The 25,731-nt window shown below is 40.9% G+C and overlaps 1 protein-coding gene across 1 annotated transcript in view; it reads right to left on the bottom strand.

Moving 5' to 3' along the window:
- Positions 1 to 11,610: 11,610 nt before the first annotated feature.
- PARM1 (prostate androgen-regulated mucin-like protein 1) overlaps positions 11,611 to 25,731 on the bottom strand; it is a 101,325-nt gene continuing 87,204 nt past the window's right edge. The window contains exon 4 of the mRNA XM_019720707.3: positions 11,611 to 15,593. Coding sequence (XP_019576266.3) covers positions 15,509 to 15,593 — 85 coding nt within the window. The 3' untranslated portion in view covers positions 11,611 to 15,508. The remainder of the gene's footprint in view (positions 15,594 to 25,731) is intronic.

Genomic DNA, 25,731 nt, shown 5'->3' with positions numbered 1-25,731 from the left:
AAGGAACACAATTGCTGATAGGTGTCTTTGGTGTCTGGAGGCAGCATATTTATTGCACACTTGGGAATTCTGATTCAATTTATTTACTGGGTGACACATAAGACTGCCAGATTTGTGTGCCCAGAAAGGAAAAGGGATCTATAGTAACTCCAAGCTGTGGGAACTCTTCCTTATTGGACTTAAAAACTATTCCAAATATGGGCTTGCCTTTTCTGCCCATAGGACCTCAGCCAGCACCACTAACCAAGGGCTTAGAAAGAGTTTGATCCATAGGCAGCACATCCCACATAAAATTGTATTGGACCAAGAGACCTATTTTATAGCAAAGAAGGTGAGCCACTGCTCACTTGGGGGTACATGAACATTGTGTTTGCTGGTCTGTCATATATCCCACCATCCACAGGCTGCTGGAGTGACAGAGCACTGGAACAGTCTGTTGAAGATTCAGCTGAGGTACCATCTTGTTAAGAACGCTCTGTGCAGATAGAACACTGTCCTCTAAGATACACCTCAAATCATTAAATATTAAATGGTGCTGTGTTTTTAAAATGTAAAAGACATGGACCCAGGAAGAAAGAGGTGAAAATAACAGTGATTCTGTGTATCATCAGCCCCAGTGGCTCCTTTAGGGAGTTTGTGCTTCCTTCTCTGCAACTCTGGATTCTGGCATTTTATATTCTTGGTTCTTAGCGAGGGAATGGGTCTACCAAGGAACACAGCAAGATCCAAAGATTAAGCTCCTGCTCGTTACTTCAAAGATTTTGTCCCAAGAGACAAGCAGTCACCATACTAGTAGCAACAACTCACCATGACCATCAGGCAGAGGTAGAGCTGCTGTTACACACTGGGGACAGGGAAGAATGCATTGGGCACTCAGGTGATCCACATGGGTTGCTCTTGGTAACTGTTTGCCCAGCTTTGATGGTAAATATGGCAGCAATTACAGCCTAAGAAGTGGCCCCTGGCCATGCTTATGCAGAGATAAGTGTCTGTGTCATGTCAGCAGCCTGGCCACCTAGACCAGCAGAGGTACTAGTTGAGGAAGAAGAGACTCTAGAACGGTGGGTGGAGGACAGGCATGATGAATGTCTGTTACTGTCTCCAGATTAGTAGAGACGGTAGTTTTTCTCACTAACCTTCCTTTAGTAAGAATCCCCCCCAAAGAAACCAAATAGAATACTGAAGGAGCTTCTCCCAGGATTTATTATATGAAGCAAATGGATACAAGTGGAGCAGAAGTTGTCTATAGAGGATGCCATGTGTGCACTGAGATTCCTCTCAAGAGAGTTAATTAATTCCCCCAACTGGTGGAAGTGCTGGTGGCAGATAGTTTAGCTATGTTCCCTTCCTGGAACTTTCCATAGACTGGAGAGAGTGGCCTTGCCCAAAGTTAGGCAGAGGAGAGCCTGCAATTCACACCCCAATTTGAGACAACTCTGAAGGGTCACCTCAGCCCCAGAGCTCGCTGTAGGATTAACTGAGACCTTTGTTGCAATGGTCTTGCAGTTTCAATTCACCCTCTGCTCAGTCTTGCTTCCTTCCTTCCCTCTCAAGTATTGATCCCCAAATCACTCCTCAATAAACCTCCTATACACAAGTCTCTACCTGGGAGTATGATTCTCAGGTTTCTGATCTGTGACAGAAGGTTTGTGCCAAATTCTATCTTGTTAGAAATATATGAAATAATAGTTTCATCATAGAATTTCTGGCATTGGATATCTTGTTTTTTAAAGTTGGGGATTTATTTTTGTTGTCTAAATTTATTATGTAAAACAGTGCATTAATTTTATTTAGAACTTAAAAAATTGCTAGCAAAGTTGAAAATATTCTTCCATGATAGTTTGTAAGATGTCTGTAGGGATGAATATTGTTGGATCTGGTCTTTACATGTCATCCAGACCAATGGCCATTTATTTTTCACCTTTCATACTTCTTTCATATGGAGCACAGTGGGAGATTTTGAAGTATGCTAGTCTTGTTTACCATAGATAAGTTACAATTCTGTCCTCCAATCTTCCAAATTCCTAGAAGGGCCAATTGATGAAATCAGGTGGCAAATTGGGTTGGAAATGTGCTAAATATAAATAGGTTTGTTTGTTGCAGCTTTTCAAGCTGGTGACTTCAATTTTTCCAAGGCTGGGCTATTTTTTTCTGGATGAAGGGCTGTATATTTCAGGACTAAATATGCAGACATAGCTCTCAAACCTCCATGGTCCTGTATTGGAATCCCCTTTAGACTGACAAAAGCTTTAGCTTTTATCTGACTGCATTAGGCAAATTAAACAAACTTAAGGATATTTGGAAGTTTTTTCAAAAGTTAGAAATACTTTAATGCCCTCCAAAATGCTACTGACATTTTAAAACTCGATTATGCAAAGAACTTCGTCTCTGGGACATGGCATTATCTAGTGCCAAAAATAACTCAATTGAGATCTGGAGTCTTTTTCTAGCTCCAAGAAAAGTGATGTTAGTAAGATTCGTTAACAGACTAGAATCCTCATTTTGAGCAAAGACATCATATGTGATTAATGGAATACTTGGAAACAGGCACCACCTGATTCAGGATGGCTTAACCTCAGGAAAAAAAAAAAAAAGCAAAGTTTAGTCTTAATAGGCTTATCATCAGTAACACTTTAACTATAATGAACAAACTTGTATTTATGATTACCTGAGAGCTGAAGCCAATGTGCTCTCAGAATAAAGTCAATGCAAATAATCAGTGATAAGACAAAGTGATATGTTGATTTGAGAGGTGAAAAAAAACTTTTGATGATTTGTATTCAGGATTGGCTAAGGAGCATGACCTTGAATGAAGCTATAAATTCTAGCAAAGGCATTGATTGTCAGTTTTTAAAACTTATGAACAGAGTTCAGGAAACCATCAAGAATAGGTGATAAGTGGGGTAAAGAATGGTTTAATCATTCAAAAAGAGAACAGGCTGAAAAATTATCAGATTTCTGGGGCAGCTGAAAGGGCTGATATAAAGACATGGATGGCTTCTCCATATAAATTAGCTGAAGTCTTCAAGATAATGACTATTGTTCAATATAGGTGTTTTTGAAAAGGGAGCAGGAGATCAAGGTAAGAGAAGTCACTTCTGAAATTCCTCCCTTAGAATTGACCATTCACATTCATTAACTCAACAATGGAAAATTTTTACCTGCAGTGAACCAAATATTGAACATTTTCAAGGTCCCTAGAGCATGAGAACGGCCGATTCTGACTATGGAGAAATCTATTAGGAAAAGAAGACATTTTTGGTCCACACTTTCTTGGATTCACATTTTTGGGAACCAAACAGTCTATATCTACTCCCATACCCATGATACTTTTAAATATAAGTTTATATATGTTTTGGTTTACATATTAAATATCGTTTTGTCAAAGTGTGTATCCAAAGCATGAGGTTTTTCTTTTCAGGATTATTTTGGTATTTTAATTATAGGAAGTGGATTTTAAGGAACAAAACTCCAATTCAAGAGTCAACTATGAGACCCTTTTAGCTGTCATCCAGAAACTTTATTGTAAATCCTGGGTCAACAATATCTGCATTTTTAATTCGGGTAGAATTAGAGCACAGAGAAAGGAAAAGAAGAGATGGGGTTAATGGTTACTGAGTATTATTCATAAAGGATCTTATTTAGGCTTTATAAACACCATTGTTAAATATTATCATCTACATTTTTTAGGCATCTGAGGAGCAGGGAGATTAAGTAAATATACCCAGAGTCATTATAGTTAGTAATTAGCAGAACTGAGATTTAACTGCAGGTTTATTTTTATGCATTGCTTTGCCAATAATCATTCCTACATGGAGGTAAAGATACGGCATGATATTTTTAATTTATAAGTAATCATTGTGACTTTTACTTTTTTTTATCCCAAAATATGCCTAGGTCAGTGCCGGGCACACAGTAGATGAACAACAGGGGTTGGTAGGAAAACGGGTAAAGCATGAAATTGGGAACTGTAGCACCCAGGCTCCAGAGCCAAACCCTGGGCTCAATTCCTGGATTTGCCACTTACTATTAGGTTGGTGCAAAAGCAATAGTGGTTTTTGCAATTATTAACCGTTTAAACCATAATTACTTTTGCACCAACCTAATAAATATGTATTCTCAGACAAGTCGGTCTCCTCCTTGGGTAAAATGGGGATAAGAAGACCAATCTATTAGGGTGGCTGTGAAGAGTAATCGAGTTGATGCTAGGAAGTGACTTAGAATAATGTCTAGTACATAATAAGCTCTGAGTGAATATTAGTTTTTGTTATGGTTAATCAGACAGATTCTACCACATTATAGCTGTGTGAACTTGGGTAAGCTTGTTTCCTCATCTGTAAAATATGGAAGAATAATTTATCTTGCATGGCTATTTTATTTAACAAACATGGCCTTTTATAGTCTTTGCTCTGTGCTAGGTACTGTTCTACGCATTCTACAAGTATTAATTTGTTTAACTTTCATGACAGCCTAATGAGGCAGGTGTCATTTTGATCCCCATTTTAAAGATGAAGAAACTGAGGAACTGAGAGGTTAAATATTATTTTCAAGGTAATAACTAGTAATGACCTGAAGTGAAATTCAAACACAGATGCGCTAGCTCCAGAGTCTGAGTTTGTAATGACTATTGCATGGTAGAGATGTGGTGAAATAGTATTTGTAAAGCATCTGTCCAGTTCTTGATGCATAGTAGATGTCAGCTCCTCTCCAAACTTCTCGATAAATACCTTCTGAAATTCTCGTGGAATTCAAAATGATATGAATTTGTCAGCTGGTCTACTTGCTTTCATAACATATCCAAGTTTGTGTACTAGCAGCATACCCGCACTCTTTTGGGGTACCCAGAAATATGTGAACATACCTGTCTCTGATTAGGCCCATCTTGGATCATTTTGTCACGTTGGAGTTCCAGGAAACAAGACATCAACATGCACTCGTGTGTGCAGTGACATCCTGTAGGGCAGCTGTCAGAGATGACAGTTTGGAGCAGAACAGCTGGAGGGCAGAGCTGATGTTTCTAAAGACTGAGAAGGAGAACAGAGATAAGGCAGCAGAAGGGCTCACTCTGACAGCAGTGCACACCACCCCGGGATGCAGTTCAGGGGTCCTTGATGAGGATGCTGTAAGAATTTCAGGTGGGATAAGTCTAGCCTGTGCAGGACTGTCCTGAGAAACTCAGCCTGGATTATCATATATTGTAGGATTGTCATATCCTTTACTCCCAGGTACTAAATGCCAGTAATTCTACCAGTCATAGTGACAACTAAAAACCAAACCTAAAGTATGCTGACCTGGGGTTGGTTTTGTGTTACCAACCCTATTGAAAACTGCTCCCCACCAGGCCCTTGGGTTTACCTGGGATTATGAGGAGAAAGCTTTGTCTTTTTTGCCTTGCTGCTCAAAATGAGGGGAAGTCAGGAAAGCCTAGCATCAGCAAGACCTGGGAACTTATTACAAATGCAGAATTTCAGGCTCCACCCCAGACCTATGAATTAGAATCTGCATTTTAACAAGATCCCCAGTGACTTGTAAGCACATTAATGTTTGAGACGCATGCCATATTAGATAGAACATGGGCTTTGGAGTAAGAAGGTCCAGGGTTGAAATAGAAACTCTGCCTCTTGCTAGCTGTGTGACAATATGAAAGTCACTTAACCTTTCTGAGCCTGGGTTTCCGGTCTCTAAAAGATCGTAATACCTTCCTTGCGGAGCAGACATATAATAGGCATTCAGTAAATGTCATTTCCCTTTTCCTCTTCTCTCTGCTATCAGAGGACACAATCAGGAAAACCAATTTGGCTCTTCGGTGATCATTAGAAAATTGTGGCAAGATGAAGAAAGGATTTTCTCTCATGAAGAAAGAATGATTATCTCTCTCCTCTCCTCTCCTCTCCTCTCCTCTCCTCTCCTCTCCTCTCCTCTCCTCTCCTCTCCTCTCCTCTCCTCTCCTCTCCTCTCCTCTCCTCCCCTCCCCTCCCCTCCCCTCCCCTCCCCTCCCCTCCCCTCCCCTCCCCTCCCCTCCCCTCCCCTCTCCCTCTTTTTCCCTTCCCCTCCCTTCCCCCTCTCCTCTGCTCTCTTCTCTCTGTTCTCTCTACCCTCCTCACTCTCCTGCTTTCTTTCTGCAGTTGGAGACACAATACCTATTAAATTCCAGCTGGGACATCGCTGAGGCATGATGATACACACAAGAAGAGAAGGCTGATCTGAGTGTGACCAGGATTAGGAGTGGCCAGTACCCCTAGTTCAAAAGGGTCAGTTAGGAGGAACAAATTGAATTTCCAAGATAAAATCTACAATGGATAGCAAAGGGTGGAGCTTCAAAGGAAGAGCCCAGGGGGTGAGTTCAAGTCCAGGAAGTTGATTAGGAAAACAGTGGGGCAATGAGTATCAGAGACACATCTGGAATAGGGAAGATGGCAATAAAGTTGTCAGGACATTTTCACATCCTCTCACAACATCCCTTGCTGCACTCCCAGCATACCCTGCACATTACTAGAGTACACATTACTCTGTATGGAATCACAGATGTGACTGCTTCATTATAAGATTGAAAGCATTTTGAGAATGAATGTTATCTTAGTTTCATAGGTTTATACATCTAGAATGTATAAATGAATATTGTTTTTTGAATGCTGAATGAATGAATTTAAGTTTTGCTTTTAGTGCTATAATTCCATCACAGTGCATTCCCTATGGAAATCCATGGGGCCCGTAACAGATCAAACACTGGGGCTCTCCCTGAGCACATGCAACCATGTTGGTTTCAAACCCCACATGCCTCTTTCAGGCAGCCTGGTCTCCCACTTCTCCCTCTTTTCTCACAGCTAGTGTCCTAAGCATAGAGAAGGAACCAAGGGGAAAGAATAGAAAGTTGGCAGAATCTCTAGCCTGTCAGTTCTCCTTTGCTTATGGTTTGACTATGGTTGGATTGAGAGTCTGTTACTTTGCAGGGAACATGATGCCTCAGTTTCCAGGAGCTCATGGAGGTTAGGAAAGAATGATCGTGCCTTTCTCTACTGAAGACACATCTGTTAACCACCTGGATGGCTCAGGAGATCAATCCCCAAGAAGCTAGCTCAGGGGTTTACCTGAACTCATAGAAGCATTAAAACTGGCCCATGGGAGACAGACATAAATCTCGCCTCTCCCCTCTGGAGGTTATGCTGGGAACTCTTGGAAGGGGACAGGCAAAGGCCTCAAGGCCGTGCCCCCTTGAGTAGGGCTGCTGAGTTTGGCTGCTTTCCAGAAATGGATGTTCAACAGCAGAAGGCACAACCCCTCCAGCAGCCCCTGGGCCTTGGGAACTGAGATTATTTGCCTTTGGGGATTACTCATCTTGTAACAGTTAAATATATTTCATTACGTATCAACTCTAAAACTTGTTATCACGGCTCTAGTAAAACCATCTGCAGCCTAGTCGTTTCATGGGAGGGGGCGGGTGGGGTGGGGGATGGGTGGGATATTGAAGGAGGAATGACCTGTGGGACTTCTATGTTGAAAGTGAATTAATGAAAGAAAACCCTATTCTTACTCTCCTCCACTCTTCCTAGTAGGTCTTTTATCTAGTTCTGGTTTTCTGAAGAATGTATTCTTCTCCTCAGAAGATCCCAAGCAGAAATGGGGACGCTGGGAGGAGGAGATGGGGATGTGGAATGACCCAGGGCTGTTTATGCACCAGCTAAGTGCTGAGAATGGTTTTGAACCCCTTCTCTATTTTCTCCCTCCCAGCATTTCCCCACTATTTGTTGGGGTTGGATGAGATCGCTTGGAGGGATGGGGAAGGGGAGAGGAGAGAGTAAGGAAAGTAGGGAGAGGAGAGTATTTGGCACGTTATATACAATAGGAGTCTCTCTCTCTCTCTCTCTCTCTCTGTCTCTCTCTCTCTCTGTCTCTCCTCCCCCACCCCATTCATTTGTTTATTCTTTTCAAATTTTGTAAACGGTAGAAACAGTATCCAGTTTGGTGGCTCCCTTTCTCTTTTCCAGTTCCTAAGTTTCCCTCACATTTGTACAGAAGGTTGGGTCACGTGCCTTGTAAAGAACCATGATCAGGTGAGGTGTTGGCTGAGGACAAAAGGAACCTGCAATGGCTAGTGGAAAAAGAAAGTTATAAATACCAACATGGTCACATGACTGGTTGCAGAAAGGAAGTCTTTTGTACATACTCAGTTCTCATCTTTGCTTCGATATGTATATCGGTATTTATCTCTCTCTATATATATATATTAACCAGTTCTTCTCTTCTTTCTCATCCCCCCTCAATTCCAACATAAAGTGGTTAACTTTATTACATGTATTTGTCATTTAAGTCACAGGCTATCAAAAGAAGATTGCATGTGAACTAGGAGTGAATATTCCCAGAGCTAAATGGGACATTTTCTATTTAGGGGGCAGGGGAGAGCATCCTCAGCTGAGTAATGGACAGTTGCATCACACTAGGGATATCATGATGTTATTGTCCTTTTGGGGATGTTCTCATCTAGGATAAGAAAGGTGGATTGTGCTCATATGTTTATTTTCAGCTCACCATCGTTACCACCCTTTTCTAAGATCTCCTTTGCAATACAGAGGGGAAGCCAGGAACCACATTACTTGCAATCCCCTTTCCTCTATGGTCCTGGCTAGAGCTTGTCCACGTGAGCAGCTCTGCTGAGATAAGGCAAAGGAAACGCCGTTCTCCAAAAACCGTTGCTGGCAGGTGTGGAGGCAGCTGTGGCTTCCACCTCACTCCTCGGGCAGAGATGATGGCAGCGTCCTAGAGACCCAAGATTTTCAGCAGGAACCTGCTAGTGGCTTCCCTCGCCTTTTTGCTTCCTGCTCTTGCAAAGTTTGTGTGAGACAAATTTCTATATGGAATCCTTAACTTAATGTACTATGATTTTAATATATCTCAGGAATCCATGGAGAGTATTTTTTGTTGTTGTTGGTTTGTCTTCCCTGATGAATTCCTGCTGCAGAGCTGAATGTCTTGGCACAGGGGCTGGGGTGGCCATTTGTCTCTCATACCACCCCGAAACACCTGGCTTCTGACCGACTTGAACATTTCAACACTCTGCCCAGCAGTGTTTGTTGCAGTAAATTTTGTCCAAGTGCCAAGGGAGAAATGGCTAGTGGGAGAACAAGGCAGCAATCTGGACTGTCTCACCACAGCTGCTGTGTGGATCTGATGACAGGGAAGGGTCATCCTGGAGTCCCCTGCTGTTGAGTTAGCCCTGCTGTTGAGTTGGTGAATGTCAAGTGGGTGACCTTGGCTGGAAGTGCCAGATCTAGATTGAGGCAGCTGAGAGTCTGCCAGGCCGGGCACCCTAAGAGTGGGCCTCTTTGGCCACTCTAGAAACCTTCCTTCAAGTAAGGACCTTGCTTCTAGTGGGTGCCCAGCTTTGGCCTCAGGTTGTCCCACTCTGGGTTCAGACATGGATGGGCCTGTCTGATGGCTGGCGATTGTGTGTCAGGAACTGCTGGTATAGAGTGAGCACTCTATGGAAGTGGTCCAGAGCATGGATGCTGGAGGCTAACCACTGGCATTTGAATTCTCCACCACTTACTAGCTGCATGACCTGGGGCAAGTTTCTCCACCTTTTTGGCCCTTAGTTCTATCATCTGTACAGTGAGGTTATTAATAACATCTACCTTATAGGGATGATAATCCATGTAAAGTGTTTAGAACAGTATGTGGCTCATAGAGAGAGTAAGCTATCGTTAGTGGGACACCAAGAAGACACAGCTGGAACAATGGTGGAGACTTAGGGTAAGGGGGAGTGATTCCCAGGGCAACTGTCTTAGTCCAGGCTGCAGTGGGCCCACAGCTGACTCTTGTGGAGAGCAGGGAGGCCACGAGTGAAAACTAAGAAAGACATGTTCACTAAAACTCTGGGAGACAGAAGGTCCTGTGCATATGCCCTAACAATGGGGTGGGGGAAGGCTGTCTCCCTCTTGGCAGAGAATGCGGCCCAGCAGGGCAGCGGGAGTTAGCAGACATGTGCTGAGGAGCTGACCGGGCTTGCTGCGGGCTGCATGCCAGGCTCCCTCAAGACTGCCCAAAATATCTTAGGGGGGGCTTTGCAAAGCATGGAGGGGCCCATGATAATAAGAGGTGTGAGAGTCTTAAGAGCTGTGTTATATTTATGTCAGATACCAGTTCCTTGAGTGGAAAAAGACCAAGGACTCTGGTGACAGATGAACCTGGTTTGAATCTCACCTCTGACACTTACTGAACTGTAAATGCTTGGAGAGCAAGAGCCATCCTATTCATTATACAGTACGTAGGATTCAGTACATGCATGAATGAATTTAATATAGTGAAACCTCAGTTTCCCCATCTATAAGATGGAGAGAGTGTAATGACCACTAAAGCTGAAGTGTGGATTACATTAGACAATGCCCACATGAATAAAATCCCTAATGAATATTAATTAGATGCCTTCTTTTTATAGTAAATATTCAGTGTCTTGCTTAAAATAGAAACACAGTACATTTATTGACTAAAATTGATTAATGCTGCTTAGTGCAATAAATGTAGTCCATTCTACAGTTGCCAAAGACTAGATCCTTTAAGAAATCATACCTCTTACAAGTTTTTTTTCCCCCAATTTGATCAGTGCTTTGCAAGTGTCATTTATGACTCAATGCTTTCTGATGAAAATCAAAAATATACCTAGCTATGGGTTAGTACTACGGAATTTCAGGAGAGCAAAAGATTGTAAATAGGTTACAACATCATTGAAACAGGTTATAATCTGACTTGGAAAACCTATAATACTGGGGAAAATATTGATTTGGGCCCAAGAGCTCACAATATGTAAACACTATGTATTATTAAGCCTTTTCTTTTTATGCACCATTAAAGTGCTTTCTGACCAATCCTGTGTAGGCATGCTTGGAATAACGGAATCTTACTTGCTTTCGTGTTCACGGCAGGTCCTCAAGAAATGACTGAATAATCAGTGGGACGTGTCTGTTCCATGCTTACTCCTCATTCCCCATCTTGATTCTTCGCAGTCAATCCTCCATGGTGTGTCTCTGGAAGCCAGGTACCTAAACTTACTAAATTGGACCTTCATTTTACATGCAATATGAAATCACTGAACCCTAGTTTGCAGAAGCTTCCATTTGTCTCCTATGTTGCATAATGTGTGGCTTTGTTGATTTAGAATCAGAATCACCTTTGGGTAGTTTCTGGGCGTTGAAATTATATTTTGGATGATTGATATTGCTTGCCGTTTAACTGTCAGGTAAGGATGGGTATGCTGAGTGCAATTTTTTGAAGAAGAACAAACCAAGTACTACTAAAAGCACTGCTGATGCCAACAGGCTTTCATGTGACTTGATTGTGCATCATCATCTATTTATCAAATCAAAGTGTTTATTTTTACATCTATTTTGTAAGGCATGGTGTTTAAGTAAGACTAAAAATCACTGCTTGGAAAATTTCTTCATTTCTGATACTCTTCAATTGTTTTTCAAGATCAGAGAAATCTTCCTGATCTGCAGAAAATATTATTTATTGATTGGGATAGGTTTTCTGTAAAAACAAGCCAGGGCTACTTAATGTAAGCAGTATTGGGCTAAATGGCTTGAATAACAAAACATTTTAAAATGTGAATCACCACTGTTGGACACAAGCTTTTAACAACTTTAATTGATATAATTGGTATGCAATACATCTTACAACAAATGTAGATACAATTACATTAAATATCAAAGAAGTTGCACGCCTTTCCATCTTTAAATAATGCCAGCTGATTTTTGTTGAATGTTTGTTGAATTCAATTGCTAAAATCCTCTGACCAACTCAAAAATTGAAAAAACGCATGTGGAAAAATAAGGTTCCACCCATTGGTGTTTTATACTAACATAACAAGGAGTGTTAGAGTGTTCATGGGAAACTGTCACCCCAAGAAAGCAATCTGGCATTGGTCTCTTGGTTAGCATTATTACCAATAGCAAGTAGCACTTTAAAATCTAAGTTGAAATGGTACATTCATTTGCCAAAAAGGAGGTTAAAGGCAAATAAGGTGAATCAATGTGCAAATCTGCATCTGGCCCAGTTGCAAAATCCATTTCCCAGATGCAAGGGATTGGACCATGCACCCTTGCAAGCAAGATAAAGAGCAAACAGATGCCATCAAACCAAAATCAACTCCACAAAGAACCCAGCAGACCCCAGGATGATAAAGGCCAGGAGTCTGTTTCTGTTAGTGCTTAGGTATCCATACTGTGCTACCCTACCCTCCTAGATCCTAACTCAAGCCTGCGAGACCCATGTCCAGGGCCATCCTATGGAGATGGAAACTAAACTTTGTGGTCCCAGGCACAGTTAACCCTCAGTCAGTCAGCTGCACTGGGGGGTAGCCTAAAGCTGTAGCAGCTGTCTGATGTAGCTACGACACAGCTGTCTTTTTATAGATTTCAGTAAAAACAACACACCGGTATAACAACAAACAAGTAACGGAGATCGCTTACATATCTATGTAATACGTAAAGTACTTAAAATGTCTATAAATATTTCTCTGCAGAAACTGAAAACACTGTACACATGATTTCATTAACCCTCACAACACATTTGTGAGGTAGCATGGGTGAAGCCAATAAGAAAGCATCACCCCCACTTACGAAATGGTAACACAGATGTCCAAGAAGGGCAGGAGACTTCACTGGGGCCCCAGAAAAAGAAAACAATTTAATTTCACTGTTTTATCTTTTGCAAACTATAGTCTGGAAGAGACTGCTTGCCTCCCTCCTGCTCTGACATTCCCTCTAATGCTTTCACTAGTCCTGTCCCTGGATGGTATGTGGTTTAGATCCATTGGAGCCATTTCCCATGGGTTGAGGTGGAGAGACTCCCTGAGGTAAAGATTATCAATTATCCGCATATACTTCCGAGGTGTATCTGTGTGTGTAGCAGTGTTTGTTGAATTCAATTGCTAAAATCCTTTGGCTAACTCAAAAATAGAAAAAATACATGTCGCAAAATAAGGTTCCACCCACTGGTATTTTATAGTAACATAACAAGGAGTGTTAGAGTGTTCGTGGGAAACTGTCACCTTGCTGAACAGATTTGCTTGAGGTCCAGATCCCTGCCTTTGCCATAAGGATTTGGAATTTAATAAGAGCACAAGCGCATCAAGTGTTCTTGTACAATTGGAGCCTTCGGTAAGGTAAGCCGCTGGCGCAATCCATGGCTCGTACTCATTGGTCAGGATAACGTGGGAAGAGGCTGGTCCCTCTGACCCAGCAGTTATGACGGAAGCAACGTCCAGAAGTGCACCTCGTCAAAGGCGTTTCATGGACATTTTCCCAAAACGTTTTTGATAGAGGGAGAAAAAAATATATGGAATGTCCTGTTTTTATTGAGTTGTCCTTTGCCAAAATGAAAGCCTATGCAGGGAGTGAGGGCAGGGAAGAGGGACAATTATTCAGGCCAACCTCGGCCAGAGGGAACATCGCTAGTCATTCTTGACTGTTTTTTTCTGAGAATGTCCACTTTTGTTTTTGTTGTTTGTTATTTTAAATAATCAGAGATATCAGAATTCTACTCCTTGTTACCCACTCCTGTTGTAAAATACCTCTGGCGGTTGCTCCTTTTCCTTTGGTCCTTAAGGAGTTTAGGAATAAATTCTTTTCAGAGTGGGGGATGGCAGGTCTGTGGAAATGGCCCAGATACTGGTGTCTTTGACATCAGAAGGTTTAGGACAACACGGCAATGGTGGTTTACATGTCAGTACTTGGCTGGGTCACAACGAGTGACAGGATGAGCTGAGAGTCAAGTTTCTGGAAACAGAGTTGTGGCAGCAGGTCCAAGTTTAAAAATAAAAATTGACCAGTGTCAAGTTCTTTATGACATTGTCAGACAATATAACCCATTTTGAAACAGGACACAATGCATGTTTTCTGTGCCATGAAATCAAGACATCAAATGCCAAGTTGTTAATATCAGGTGTTAGGTATAATAGGACAGAGAAATAGCCATGAAATAAAGTTAGCTAGAACACACAAAGAAATAAAAAGGCAACCATGCATGCCCCAAACAACCCATTAGACAACACATTAAAAAGAATAAAAATTTAACAAATCATTTTATTTAGTTAAAAATCTGGGAGTGTCTTGTTCTGTCACAATGGGCATTGTAATATTAGGGTTTTTCAAACTCAGCACTATTGACACTTTGGGCCAGATAATTCTTTGTTATAGTGGGGTATTCGGTGCATTGTAGGATGTTTAGCATATTCATAACCTCTGCCCACAAGTAACACCCCAAGTTGCGATAATAAAAAATGTCACCAGACATTTTCAGATGTCCTGTGTGTGGGGAGTTTGGGGGGTTGCAAGACTGCCTGCTGGTTGAGAACCATTACAATAAATGGATACCTACAAAAATGATCAGTTCTTTCTCAAAATTCATTATGCAGGATTTTAAGACTATCTAACCAGGGGTTTTCATTTATTAAAGGGCAGAATTAGTAAGGTAAATGTACGGGAAGAATACATGGATTAATCACGGTACCTGTTTCCTATGGAAACGCCTTACTGAGCACTGCAGATGGACTAGTGCCTTAAAAAAAATTTTTTTTTCAAAAACAGTTTACAGCCATTATCCAACAGACAGTAAGGCAGTGAACCAGTTGCTTTGTGGTTATAAAGCAAGGATTCTATGGGCTCCTCCAAGCGGTGGATGCCTCTGACAGTTACTGAGAGCTGATTCTCACTTTCCCTAATGAGGTACTCAGTGCGTGTCAGCTCCCTCCTTCCTCCACTCCTTCTTCTGTACACGCACTCCACCAGCTTCTCCCTTTCTCTTCTCTAACTAAGCTCATCTCATAGTCTTCTGTGCCGGGAGGGGAGAACAGATAGAGGATGCGCTGAGATCTGACAGCAACCTGCTACTCTGCTCTGCGGCCTGCAGGCCTCCTCCTGGGCACTTTCTAGTTTCCTCTTTCATTAATTAGGCAGCTCAGAAGCTGGGATCCAGCTTGTAGAGCCACGCATGCATCTTGTCAGACACAACCAGCTGAATAGAGATTTAAAAGGAATCTGAGAAACCCCTACTCCCTTACCTGCAGGGTGAAATCCTCCCAGTACTCATTTTCTTTCCCCTCATTGAGATTTAATGTAATTTCCTAAATAAGAGTTTAAGAAATACCACAAACAAAAAGCTCCCCTAAAAGTAACCCCCAACAAAATAACTCAATTCCTCTTCCTCAGTCCTTCTTGCAGTGGGTGTTGTGGTGGGTACAGAGGCCTCCATCGAGGTGGTCTGGCCTCACCGGCTCAAGGTTGGCCCATTTTAGCTGCAAATCAGCCTCCACTCACCTTTAAATAATAGTTCTTTTTGTACCAGAAAGGGTAAGTTGTAGCAGCCAGAGGAGAGGGAGGAAAACAAGACAACCAAACCAACAAAACAGGGCTTAAGATTGTCACTCAATGCGCGTCAGGTACTTGTTATTAATTCTACTGGATAAGCACTTATAAATAAAGAGCATTTATTCCTCATCCCAGGCCACATTCCTTTGTTAAGAGTCGTCATACAGAGGATTGTTGTAGTTTCCCCAGGACCCATAGTCGTGATCATCCAGAAGTCTTCCATAGGAGGAATGCCTGGTGGGAAAGAAGAGAGTTGTGGTTATTTGGAGAAGTTGCCCATCTGAGGGAAGCCTAATGGCCTGCAACCTGAACGGGGGAGGCTCACAGGGCCTACGAGAGGGAAGCCATGATTCTTCACTAGGACCACCTCTTGGCAACAGATCCACCAACTGTGGAGGCCCAGGGCTACAGACACCCTGTAACTTATGAATGATGGATGGGCTGGGAGTCTGAATGGCGCCTTCTGTTGAGATCAGCAGGGTCGTGACTCTCTCCTTGCCCTCTACCACTGGAGAAGGAGGAGGCCCCATTTCCATGTCTATTTAATAAGAAATAATGGGATAGGACAGGTTGCAGTCCTGGCATTTTTGACTTAGGTCCTGGACTTAGTTTTCCCTGAAATAATAATGACACAACCATAGCCACTGTTGCTCTCACCACCCTTCCTGGCATTTATATAGTGTTTTACAATCCACAGAGTGTTTCTAGGTTCCCTTTCTACTTGATCCTCAAAATAAAGCCAGGGGGCGGATATTGTTTATCATTATTTGTCCAATGAAGAAATGTGGCTCGGAGTTCCGGAAAAATGGCGGAGTGAGGTGAGCCTCTGTAAAGCTCCCCTGGAATTTACAAAGAATCGAACAACAAAAACTCCACAAAGGACTCCCTGCACAGCAGACAGGCAAGACGAAGAGGCCCACTACCGACTGAAATCACCTACAGGTGGGAGATTCGCGCGCGCGAGCGGGGGGAGGAGGAAAGTGAGAAGCGGGCGGAGACGCAGCTCCGCGGGCGCAGGACTCAGACCCAGCTCAGTGCGCCGAGCTCGCTGCTTCCCGGAACTACCGCAGCTGCGGGAGATCGGACTGCTAGGGCTCCGCCAGGGCTCCACAGGGCTGAGGGGACAGCATATAACACGGCTGAACCCAACGCTCACGGCAGAGACCTCGGAGAAAAGACTGAGGGAAAAAGGCTGAAAACGGTGGTTTAAGCCCGCACTGCCGAGCAGAGAACGGAGCCTTAGGCACTGAGACTAGCCGCCCCCTCCCTCCCCTCTCAGAGCTCGCCCCGCCCCCACCTGCCCGGTGCTAGAAGCGAAACAGTAGCAGTGTCAGATCAAAACAACAGAAAATTTGCTATATTTGAGAACTGTGGCCCACAAACACAAATCCACAGCCCAACTAGTTCCGGCAAAGGGAAGAGAGCTGTGGAAGCAGGACAGGCTGTGGTGGTGGTCGCTGCCATTGCTCTGGGCCACCTCTCACAGCTCACCCCGCCCCTGGCCCCACCTATCTGGGCGGTTCCCTGCAGGAGTAAACAGAACTGCTGAACAAAAGAAAGACCTCTTCCTATCAACTTGTTGCAGAAGTCACTCCTGTAGATGTCTAGGAAGAGAAATAGTAAACCAGTAATCGCCATGAGTAACCAAGGCAACAAGATAGCTCAGAAAGAAAGTGAAAAATCTCCAGAAAAGGCACTTAAATATACAGAAATATGTGACTTAAATGACAGAGAATTCAAGGCTGCAGTTCTGAAAAAACTCAACGAGATACAAGAAAACACAGATAGGCAGTTAAATGAACTCAGAAACTCAATTAAAGAACAGTATGAGCATTTTACGAAAGAGATTGAAATTTTAAAAAAGAACCAAATAGAATTTCTGGAGATTAAGAACTCAATAGAAGAAATTAAGAATGAAATAACCAGCTTAGGTAGTAGAGTTGACCAGATGGAGGAAAGAATCAGTGACATCGAAGATAGAAACCTGGAAATGACACAGATAGAAGAAGAAAGAGACTTGAGACTTAAAAGAAATGAAAGAACTCTACAAGAACTTTCTGACTCCATCAGAAAGAGCAATATAAGAATAATGGGCATACCAGAAGGAGAAGAAAGAGAGAAGGGAACAGAGAATATATTCAAACAAATCGTCGATGAGAACTTCCCAAATTTGTGGACAGAACTGGACCCTCGAATCCAAGAAGCAAATAGAACACCTAGTTACCTCAATCCCAACAGGCCTTCTCCAAGGCACATTGTACTGAAGCTGTCTAAAATCAACGACAAAGAAAGAATCCTCAAGGCAGCCAGGGAAAAGAAGACGGTAACTTACAAAGGAAAGCCCATTAGATTATCATCAGATTTTTCAGCAGAAACTCTACAAGCCAGGAGGGAGTGGAACCAAATATTCAAACTATTGAAAGAGAGAAATCATGAGCCAAGAATAATATATCCAGCAAAGATATCCTTTAGATATGAAGGAGGAATAAAGACCTTTCCAGACATACAGAAGCTGAGGGAATTTTCTAATACACGACCTGCACTACAAGAAATACTAAAGGAGGCTATTCGACCACCATCAACAGGGACAATTTGTGGCAACCAAAACTCAAAAAGGGGGAGAATAAAGGCCTGAACCGGAATATGGGAATGGAGAAAGTAAGCGTGCTGAAGAAAATGGAATACTCTAAATATCAAACTTACTTTTACATAAACTTAAGGGTAACCACTCAAAAAAAATCCAGAACTGAAATATATACTGAAATAAAAGAAGAAACAGAGGGAAACATCATAGAATACCACCACACAGAAATAATAGACAACAACAAAAAGGCAAAGAAACAATGGAGACACAGCCTTACCAGAAAACTAAAGATAGAATGACAGGAAATTCTCACATATCAATAATCACCCTAAATGTAAATGGACTGAACTCACCAATAAAAAGGCACAGAGTAGCAGATTGGATCAAAAAACTAAACCCAACCATATGCTGTCTCCAAGAGACACATCTCAGCTACAAGGACAAGCATAGACTCAAAGTGAAAGGGTGGAAATTGACACTCCAAGCAAATGGTGCCCAGAGAAAATCAGGTGTAGCCATAATGATATCAGATGAAACAGACTTCAAGGTGAAAAAGATAACAAGAGACAAAGATGGACATTTCATAATGGTGAAGGGGACTGTAAAACAAGAAGACATAACAGTCATCAATATTTATGCCCCCAGTCAGGGAGCACCGAAATACACCAAGCAACTACTAACAGAACTAAAGGGAGAAATTGACCAAAACACAATTATACCAGGGGACTTAAATACATCATTGACAGCTATGGATAGATCATCCAAACAGAAAATAAATAACGACATAGTAGCCCTAAATGACACATTAGATGAAATGGACATAATTGACATTTATAGAGCACTTCATCCTAAAACATCAGACTACACATTCTTTTCTAGTGTACATGGAACATTCTCAAGGATAGACCATATATTGGGACATAAAATCAGTCTCAACAAATTTAAAAAGATTGAAATCATACCATGCATATTCTCTGATCACAAGGCTTTGAAATTGGATATCAACTGTAAAAAGAAAGCGGGAAAAAACACAAATACATGGAGACTAAACAACATACTTTTAAAGAAGGACTGGGTCAAAGAAGAAATTAGAGGAGAGATCAAAAGATACATAGAAACAAATGACAATGAAAATACATCCTACCAAAATTTTTGGGATGCAGCGAAAGCAGTTTTAAGGGGGAAATTTATCTCATTACAGGCCTATCTCAAGAAACAGGAAAATTCCCAAATAAATAACCTCATGTTACACCTTAAAGAACTAGAAAAAGAAGAACAGGTAAAACCCAAGGTCAGCAGAAGAAAGGAAATAACAAAAATTAGAGCAGAAATAAATGAAATAGAGAACAGAAAGACAATAGAAAAAATTAATGTGACAAAGAGCTGGTTCTTTGAGAAGATTAACAAAATTGACAAACCCTTGGCTAGACTTACTAAGATAAAAAGAGAGAAGACACTGATTAACAAAATCAGAAACGTAAAAGGGGAAGTTATCACGGACACCACAGAAATACAAAGGATCATCCAAGAATACTATGAAGGACTATATGCCACCAAATTCAACAACCTAGAAGAAATGGATAAGTTCTTAGAAACATATAGCCTTCCAAGGCTGAACCATGAAGAACTGGAAAATCTAAACAGACCGATCACCAGTAACGAAATTGAATCAGTCATCCAAAACCTTCCCAAAAGCAAAAGTCCGGGACCAGATGGCTTCACTAGTGAATTCTACCAAACCTTCAAAGAGGATCTAATACCAATTCTGCACAAACTCTTCCAAAAAATTGAAGAAGAAACAGTACTCCCCAACACATTTTATGAGGCCAACATTACCCTGATACCAAAACCTGGTAAAGACAGCACAAAAAAAGAAAACTACAGACCAATATCTCTGATGAATACCGATGCAAAAATCCTAAATAAAATTCTAGCAAATCGAATACAACAATGCATTAAAAAGATTATTCATCACGACCAAGTGGGGTTCATCCCCGGGGCACAAGGATGGTTCAACATACGCAAATCCATCAATGTGATACATCATATAAACAAAATAAAGGACAAAAATCATATGATTATATCAATTGATGCAGAAAAAGCATTTGACAAGATACAACATCCATTTATGATTAAAACACTTAATAAAATAGGTATAGAAGGAAAATACCTTAACATAATAAAAGCCATATATGACAAGCCCTCTGCTAATCTCATAATTAATGGAGAAAGACTGAAGCCCTTTGCTCTACGTTCAGGAACACGACAGGGATGTCCCCTATCACCTCTGCTTTTCAACATCGTGTTGGAAGTCCTTGCCAGAGCAATCAGGCAAGAGAAAGAAATCAAAGGCATCCAAATTGGGAATGAAGAAGTTAAATTATCACTCTTTGCAGATGACATGATGCTATATATAGAAAACCCTAAAGACTCCACCAAAAAGCTATTAGAAACAATCAACGAATACAGTAAAGTTGCTGGCTACAAAATCAACGCACAAAAGTCCATTGCCTTCCTATATACCAACAATGAAATCTCAGAAAAAGAAATACAAAAAACAATTCCTTTTACAATTGCATCAAAAAGAATAAAATACCTAGGAATAAACTTAACCAAGGATGTGAAAGACCTATATGCTGAAAACTATAAGACTTTTCTGAAAGAAATTGAAGAAGACACAAAGAAATGGAAAGACATTCCGTGCTCATGGATTGGAAGAATCAACATAGTTAAAATGGCCATATTACCCAAAGCAATATACAGATTCAATGCAATCCCCATCAAAATCCCAATGGCATATTTTAAAGAAATAGAACAAAAAATCATCAGATTTGTTTGGAACCACAAAAGACCCCGAATAGCCAAAGCAATCTTAAGAAAAAAGAACTATAATGGAGGTATCACACTTCCTGACTTTGGCCTGTACTACAGGGCCACAATAATCAAAACAGCATGGTATTGGCAGAAAAACAGACATATAGACCAATGGAATAGAATTGAGAACCCAGAAATAAAACCACATAAATATGGACAGATAATTTTTGACAAAGAAGCTAAAAACATACAATGGAGCAAAGACAGCCTCTTCAATAAATGGAGCTGGGAGAATTGGATAGCCACGTGCAAAAGAATGAAACTGGACTGCTATTTGTCACCATGTACCAAAATTAATTCAAAATGGATCAAAGACTTAAGCATAAGACCTGACACAATAAACTGCATAGAAGAAAACATAGGTACTAAACTTATGGACCTTGGGTTCAAAGAGCATTTTATGAATTTGACTCCAAAGGCAATGGAAGTAAAAGCTAAAATAAACAAATGGGACTATATGAAACTTAAAAGCTTCTGCACAGCAAAAGAAACCATTGACAAAATAAAGAGGCCACCAACTGAATGGGAGAAGATTTTTGCAAACAGTGCCTCCGATAAGGGGCTAGTATCCAGAATATACAAGGAACTCATGCAACTGAACAACAAAAAAACAAACAACCCAATTGAAAAATGGGCAGAGGACTTGAAGAGACATTTCTCCAAAGAGGACATACAAATGGCAAATAGACATATGAAAAAATGCTCAACATCACTAATCATCAGAGAAATGCAAATCAAAACCACAATGAGATATCACCTCACCCCAGTCAGAATGGCCATCATCAACAAGACAAATAGTAACAAATGTTGGAGAGGCTGTGGAGAAAAAGGAACCCTCATACACTGTTGGTGGGAATGCAGACTGGTGCAGCCGTTATGGAAGGCGGTGTGGAGGTTCCTCAAAGAATTACGAATAGAATTGCCATATGACCCAGCAATCCCTCTTCTGGGTATCTACCCAAAAAATCTGAAAACATTTAGAGATAAAGACACGTGTGCTCCAATGTTCATTGCAGCTTTGTTTACAGTGGCCAAGACATGGAAACAACCAAAATGTCCTTCGATAGATGAATGGATGAAGAAGTTGTGGTATATATACACAATGGAATACTATTCGGCAGTAAGAAAAGATGATATAGGAACATTTGTGACAACATGGATGGATCTTGAGAGTGTAATGCTGAGCGAAATAAGTCAGACAGAAAAAGCAGAGAACCATGTGATTTCACTGATATGTGGTATATAAACCAAAACAACAAAAGAACAAGACAAACAAATGAGAAACAGAAACTCATAGACACAGACAATGGTTTGGTGGTTGCCAGAGGGTAAGGGGGGTGGGGGGTGGGGGGTGGGGGGTGGGAGATGTGGGTAAGGGGGATCGAATATATGGTGATGGAAGGAGAACTGACTCTGGGTGATGAACACACAACGGGATTTATAGATGATGTAATACAGAATTGTACACCTGAAATCTATGTAATTTTACTAACAACTGTCACCTCAATAAATTTAATAAAAAAAAAAAAAATAAAAATAAAAAAAAAAAGAAATAAAAAAAAGAAATGTGGCTCAGAGATGTTGATTGACATGCTCAAAGTCACCCAATTGAGCTATGAGTCAACACCCCCTAGATCTAAATCCAGTTCTTTGAGCTGAGCATCTTAGAGTCTGATTAGCACCTTAGTTCAATGGTAATATGGGTTTAACAGGCTTTGTTGGGTTATTCTGGGAACCTGTTCCACAAGTAATATTTCTTTAATAAACAAGTCAGATTGTTATCACTCCTCTGTTCAAAAACTTTGAGTTACTCCTCATCTCACACAGAGTAAAGTCATTACAATGGTTTGCAAAGCCCAACAGGATCTATCTGGCCCCTCTTACTTTTCTGAGCACATCAGCTACAATTCCAGTTTCTCTCACTCCTTCTGTTCCAACCATACTGACCTCCTTGCTCTTCCTCTTCATGCCTGGCACACTCATGCCTCAGGGCCTTTGCATTTACTGTTCCCTCAGCTTGGAACAGTTGTCCTCCAGATCATATCCTTCAAGCCTTTGCACAAATGTCACATCCTCAGTGAGCCCTTCCTTAAGACCTCTATTTAAACTTGCAACTCCCTTGCCTCCAGTAGTGCGTGCATAATTTTTCTCATAGTACTCATCACCTTCCAACATACTATATAATTTACTTACTTTGTTGCCTCTCTCCCCCAACTAGATTACCGTGTTTCTCTGAAAATAAGACCTAGCCAGACAATCAGCTCTAACGCATCTTTTGGAACAAAAATTAATATAAGACCCGGTATTATATTATATTATATTATATTATATTATATTATATTATATTATATTATATTATATTATTATATTTATAGACCTGGTCTTATATTATAGTAAAATAAGACCAGGTCTTATATTAATTTTTGCTCCAAAAGACGCATTAGAGCTGATTGTCTGGCTAGGTCTTATTTTCAGGGAAATACGGTATAAGTATGGATTATTTGCCTGTTTTGTTTGTTCTTAGCTCTATCTCCAGCACCTAGAAGAATATCCAGTTGCTAGTAAGTCCTCAATAAGTAGAATAAATGTTGGTGGAAGAAACAGTGTTTGGGGAAAAAAACAACAACATCCTGGAAAGCCATTCTGTTCACAAGATGGAATCTTCCTGGAGAGGATTATGGGCATTTAAAGACTAAAACCAATGACAAGACTGGGAAAACTCTACAAAATGAGCATGTGATGCCTGTGAGGTTCACACTAGCGTGTGAATTATTACACCTTGCCACTGGAAATCAGCTGTGCTATATATAGTACAGATAAACATGCCTAGCCCCCCTCATCTTTGTCTCAACTAGATATGAAAATTAAACAAAATGAAAATACAATCTGAGAGGCACAGAACGCATTTGCTATACTTATATCTGCTGCTAAAATAATGGTTGTCACTCTCTGAAGCTTATTTCCATTTGCCAGCTATGTGAAGAGGGATAATCGGCTGAAAAGAACCAGACCTTTGATGTACTGGTTTCAAACTCTTAGCCTTCAAAATCCTGATTTCTGTCCTGAAGGCAGGCTCAGCTGACCCAATCTATACACCTGGAAACTAGAGGACATTCCACAATACGTTTTGTGTTCTCTAAAGGTCCATATTCATTTCTGCAGGTGTGAGAAGGCAAGAGATCACAGATAATACACCACTGAGCTTCTGACTGACAGGAACGGGGAGGCAGTTTTGGTAAATGGGGTCACCTGTCATTCATCACCAACACCCCCCCGCCCCATGTTTAAAACCTCCAATTCCAATCAAATCCTTTAACAGGATGGTTGACAAATGGAAGCTATGGAATAAACAAGTAAAAGCCTGGGGATTACAAGACTGGAGCCAGGCCTACATTTCAGCATGACCTAGCGTTGTAAACCTGGCCAACATCTACCTATAAAGCAAGTTCCTTTATTGACAGGGCATTCCTGCCTCACCTTTGCACGGTTATTTAACTTCTCACAGCATTTTTATGTCTATCATATAATTTTATTCCCATATCAGTAGGGACAATAGATGTATGTCCTTGAATGTGTTTTTAACGCCCCGTTTCTTCATCTATGAAATGGAGAATGTTAAAAAAAATTGTGTTAGAGTTGTTGGGAGGATTAAATGAGGTAATACATATGAAAGGCCTGGCACATAGTAAATACACAATAAGTGTTGGCCAATATTGCTTTTCAATTTTTATTATACTAAAACAATACAAACACATGACAAATGTGCAAGTAGTAAATAAAGACTGAAAAATGAGCCTCCCCCTCCCACCAGGAAGTCCTGAAATGATGGCCCAGGCACAGTTATAAAACAAGCTTCTTATATTATTGTTATTTGAATTTTAGAAATTATCATGCTGGAGTGAGATTAGAGGATTAAAAATCTTCTGGACATCAGGTTTTACTGATAATGTTTATTTTAGGCAAAAGCTATTTGATCAGAGCTGTCCCTGAAGCTGCTGTATTAGAAGAGATGTCTACTTACACAAACACTAGTGAAATAAAGGGAAATGATGGATCTTTCATTTTCCTTTGCCTTCTCATTTGAATGAACAGTGAGTTGAGAGAAATACTGATAAATAAGGAAAACAAAGCAAGAGATATAGATAAATCATATTGGGGAATGTATTGAATCTGTAGGACTTTTTATTATATTAATGAGTCTAAACAAGAAGAATTGGGGGTGCTGGGATTCAAGCCAGGTTTGGATAAACCCTATCATATTATAGAAAGAGTAAGACAAACCCATTTGTGTGTGTGTGTGTGTGTGTGTGTGTGTGTGGAGAGAGAGAGAGAGAGAGAGAGAGAGAGAGAGAGAGAGAGAGAGAGAAAGAGAGAAGGAAAGAGATAAGGGGAAGATTATTAATGATCACCTTAAACTCTCTTAAGTCAAAATGTCTTCAATCATGGCATGTTTTAGATGGAAATTGGGTAGGTTTTCAGACTGGCATTTGTGGAGTCTAAGAGGTGAAAAAACTCCCATTCCCAAGAAAAGGAAGGTGGGGCTCAAGGAATCTAGATGACTGCCCATGTGATTTAGTGGTACAGCTGGTACTAAAACCTAGGTCTCCGGGATCTATAATGCAACACAGCTTCATCTAATTTCATTCTGAACAGCAATTTGTATGAATGACATCATTGTCAGGTCAAAGCAGTTTTGTTTACTCAATTTCTTAGTTAAGACTGGCACCTATCCAACATAGCTCAGTTTCTACTTGCTGTCCCTTGGCTCCCCTTAGATGGTAAACCTCTTGGGGGCAGACTATGTCTGATGTTTCTTCTTATTTTCTGAACATCTACTACATTGCTCTTGATGCAATGGTTCTTTTATACATGTTTGATAATTGCATACTCCAGTAGGACATAAACAATATACAT

Source organism: Rhinolophus sinicus, chromosome 1 (genome assembly GCF_057876585.1).
Source record: "Rhinolophus sinicus isolate RSI-liver-muscle chromosome 1, RSI-T2T, whole genome shotgun sequence".
NCBI lineage: Eukaryota > Metazoa > Chordata > Mammalia > Chiroptera > Rhinolophidae > Rhinolophus > Rhinolophus sinicus.
The sequence above is the reverse complement of the archived record's forward strand: the minus strand, read 5'-3'. Positions and strand labels throughout refer to the sequence as shown.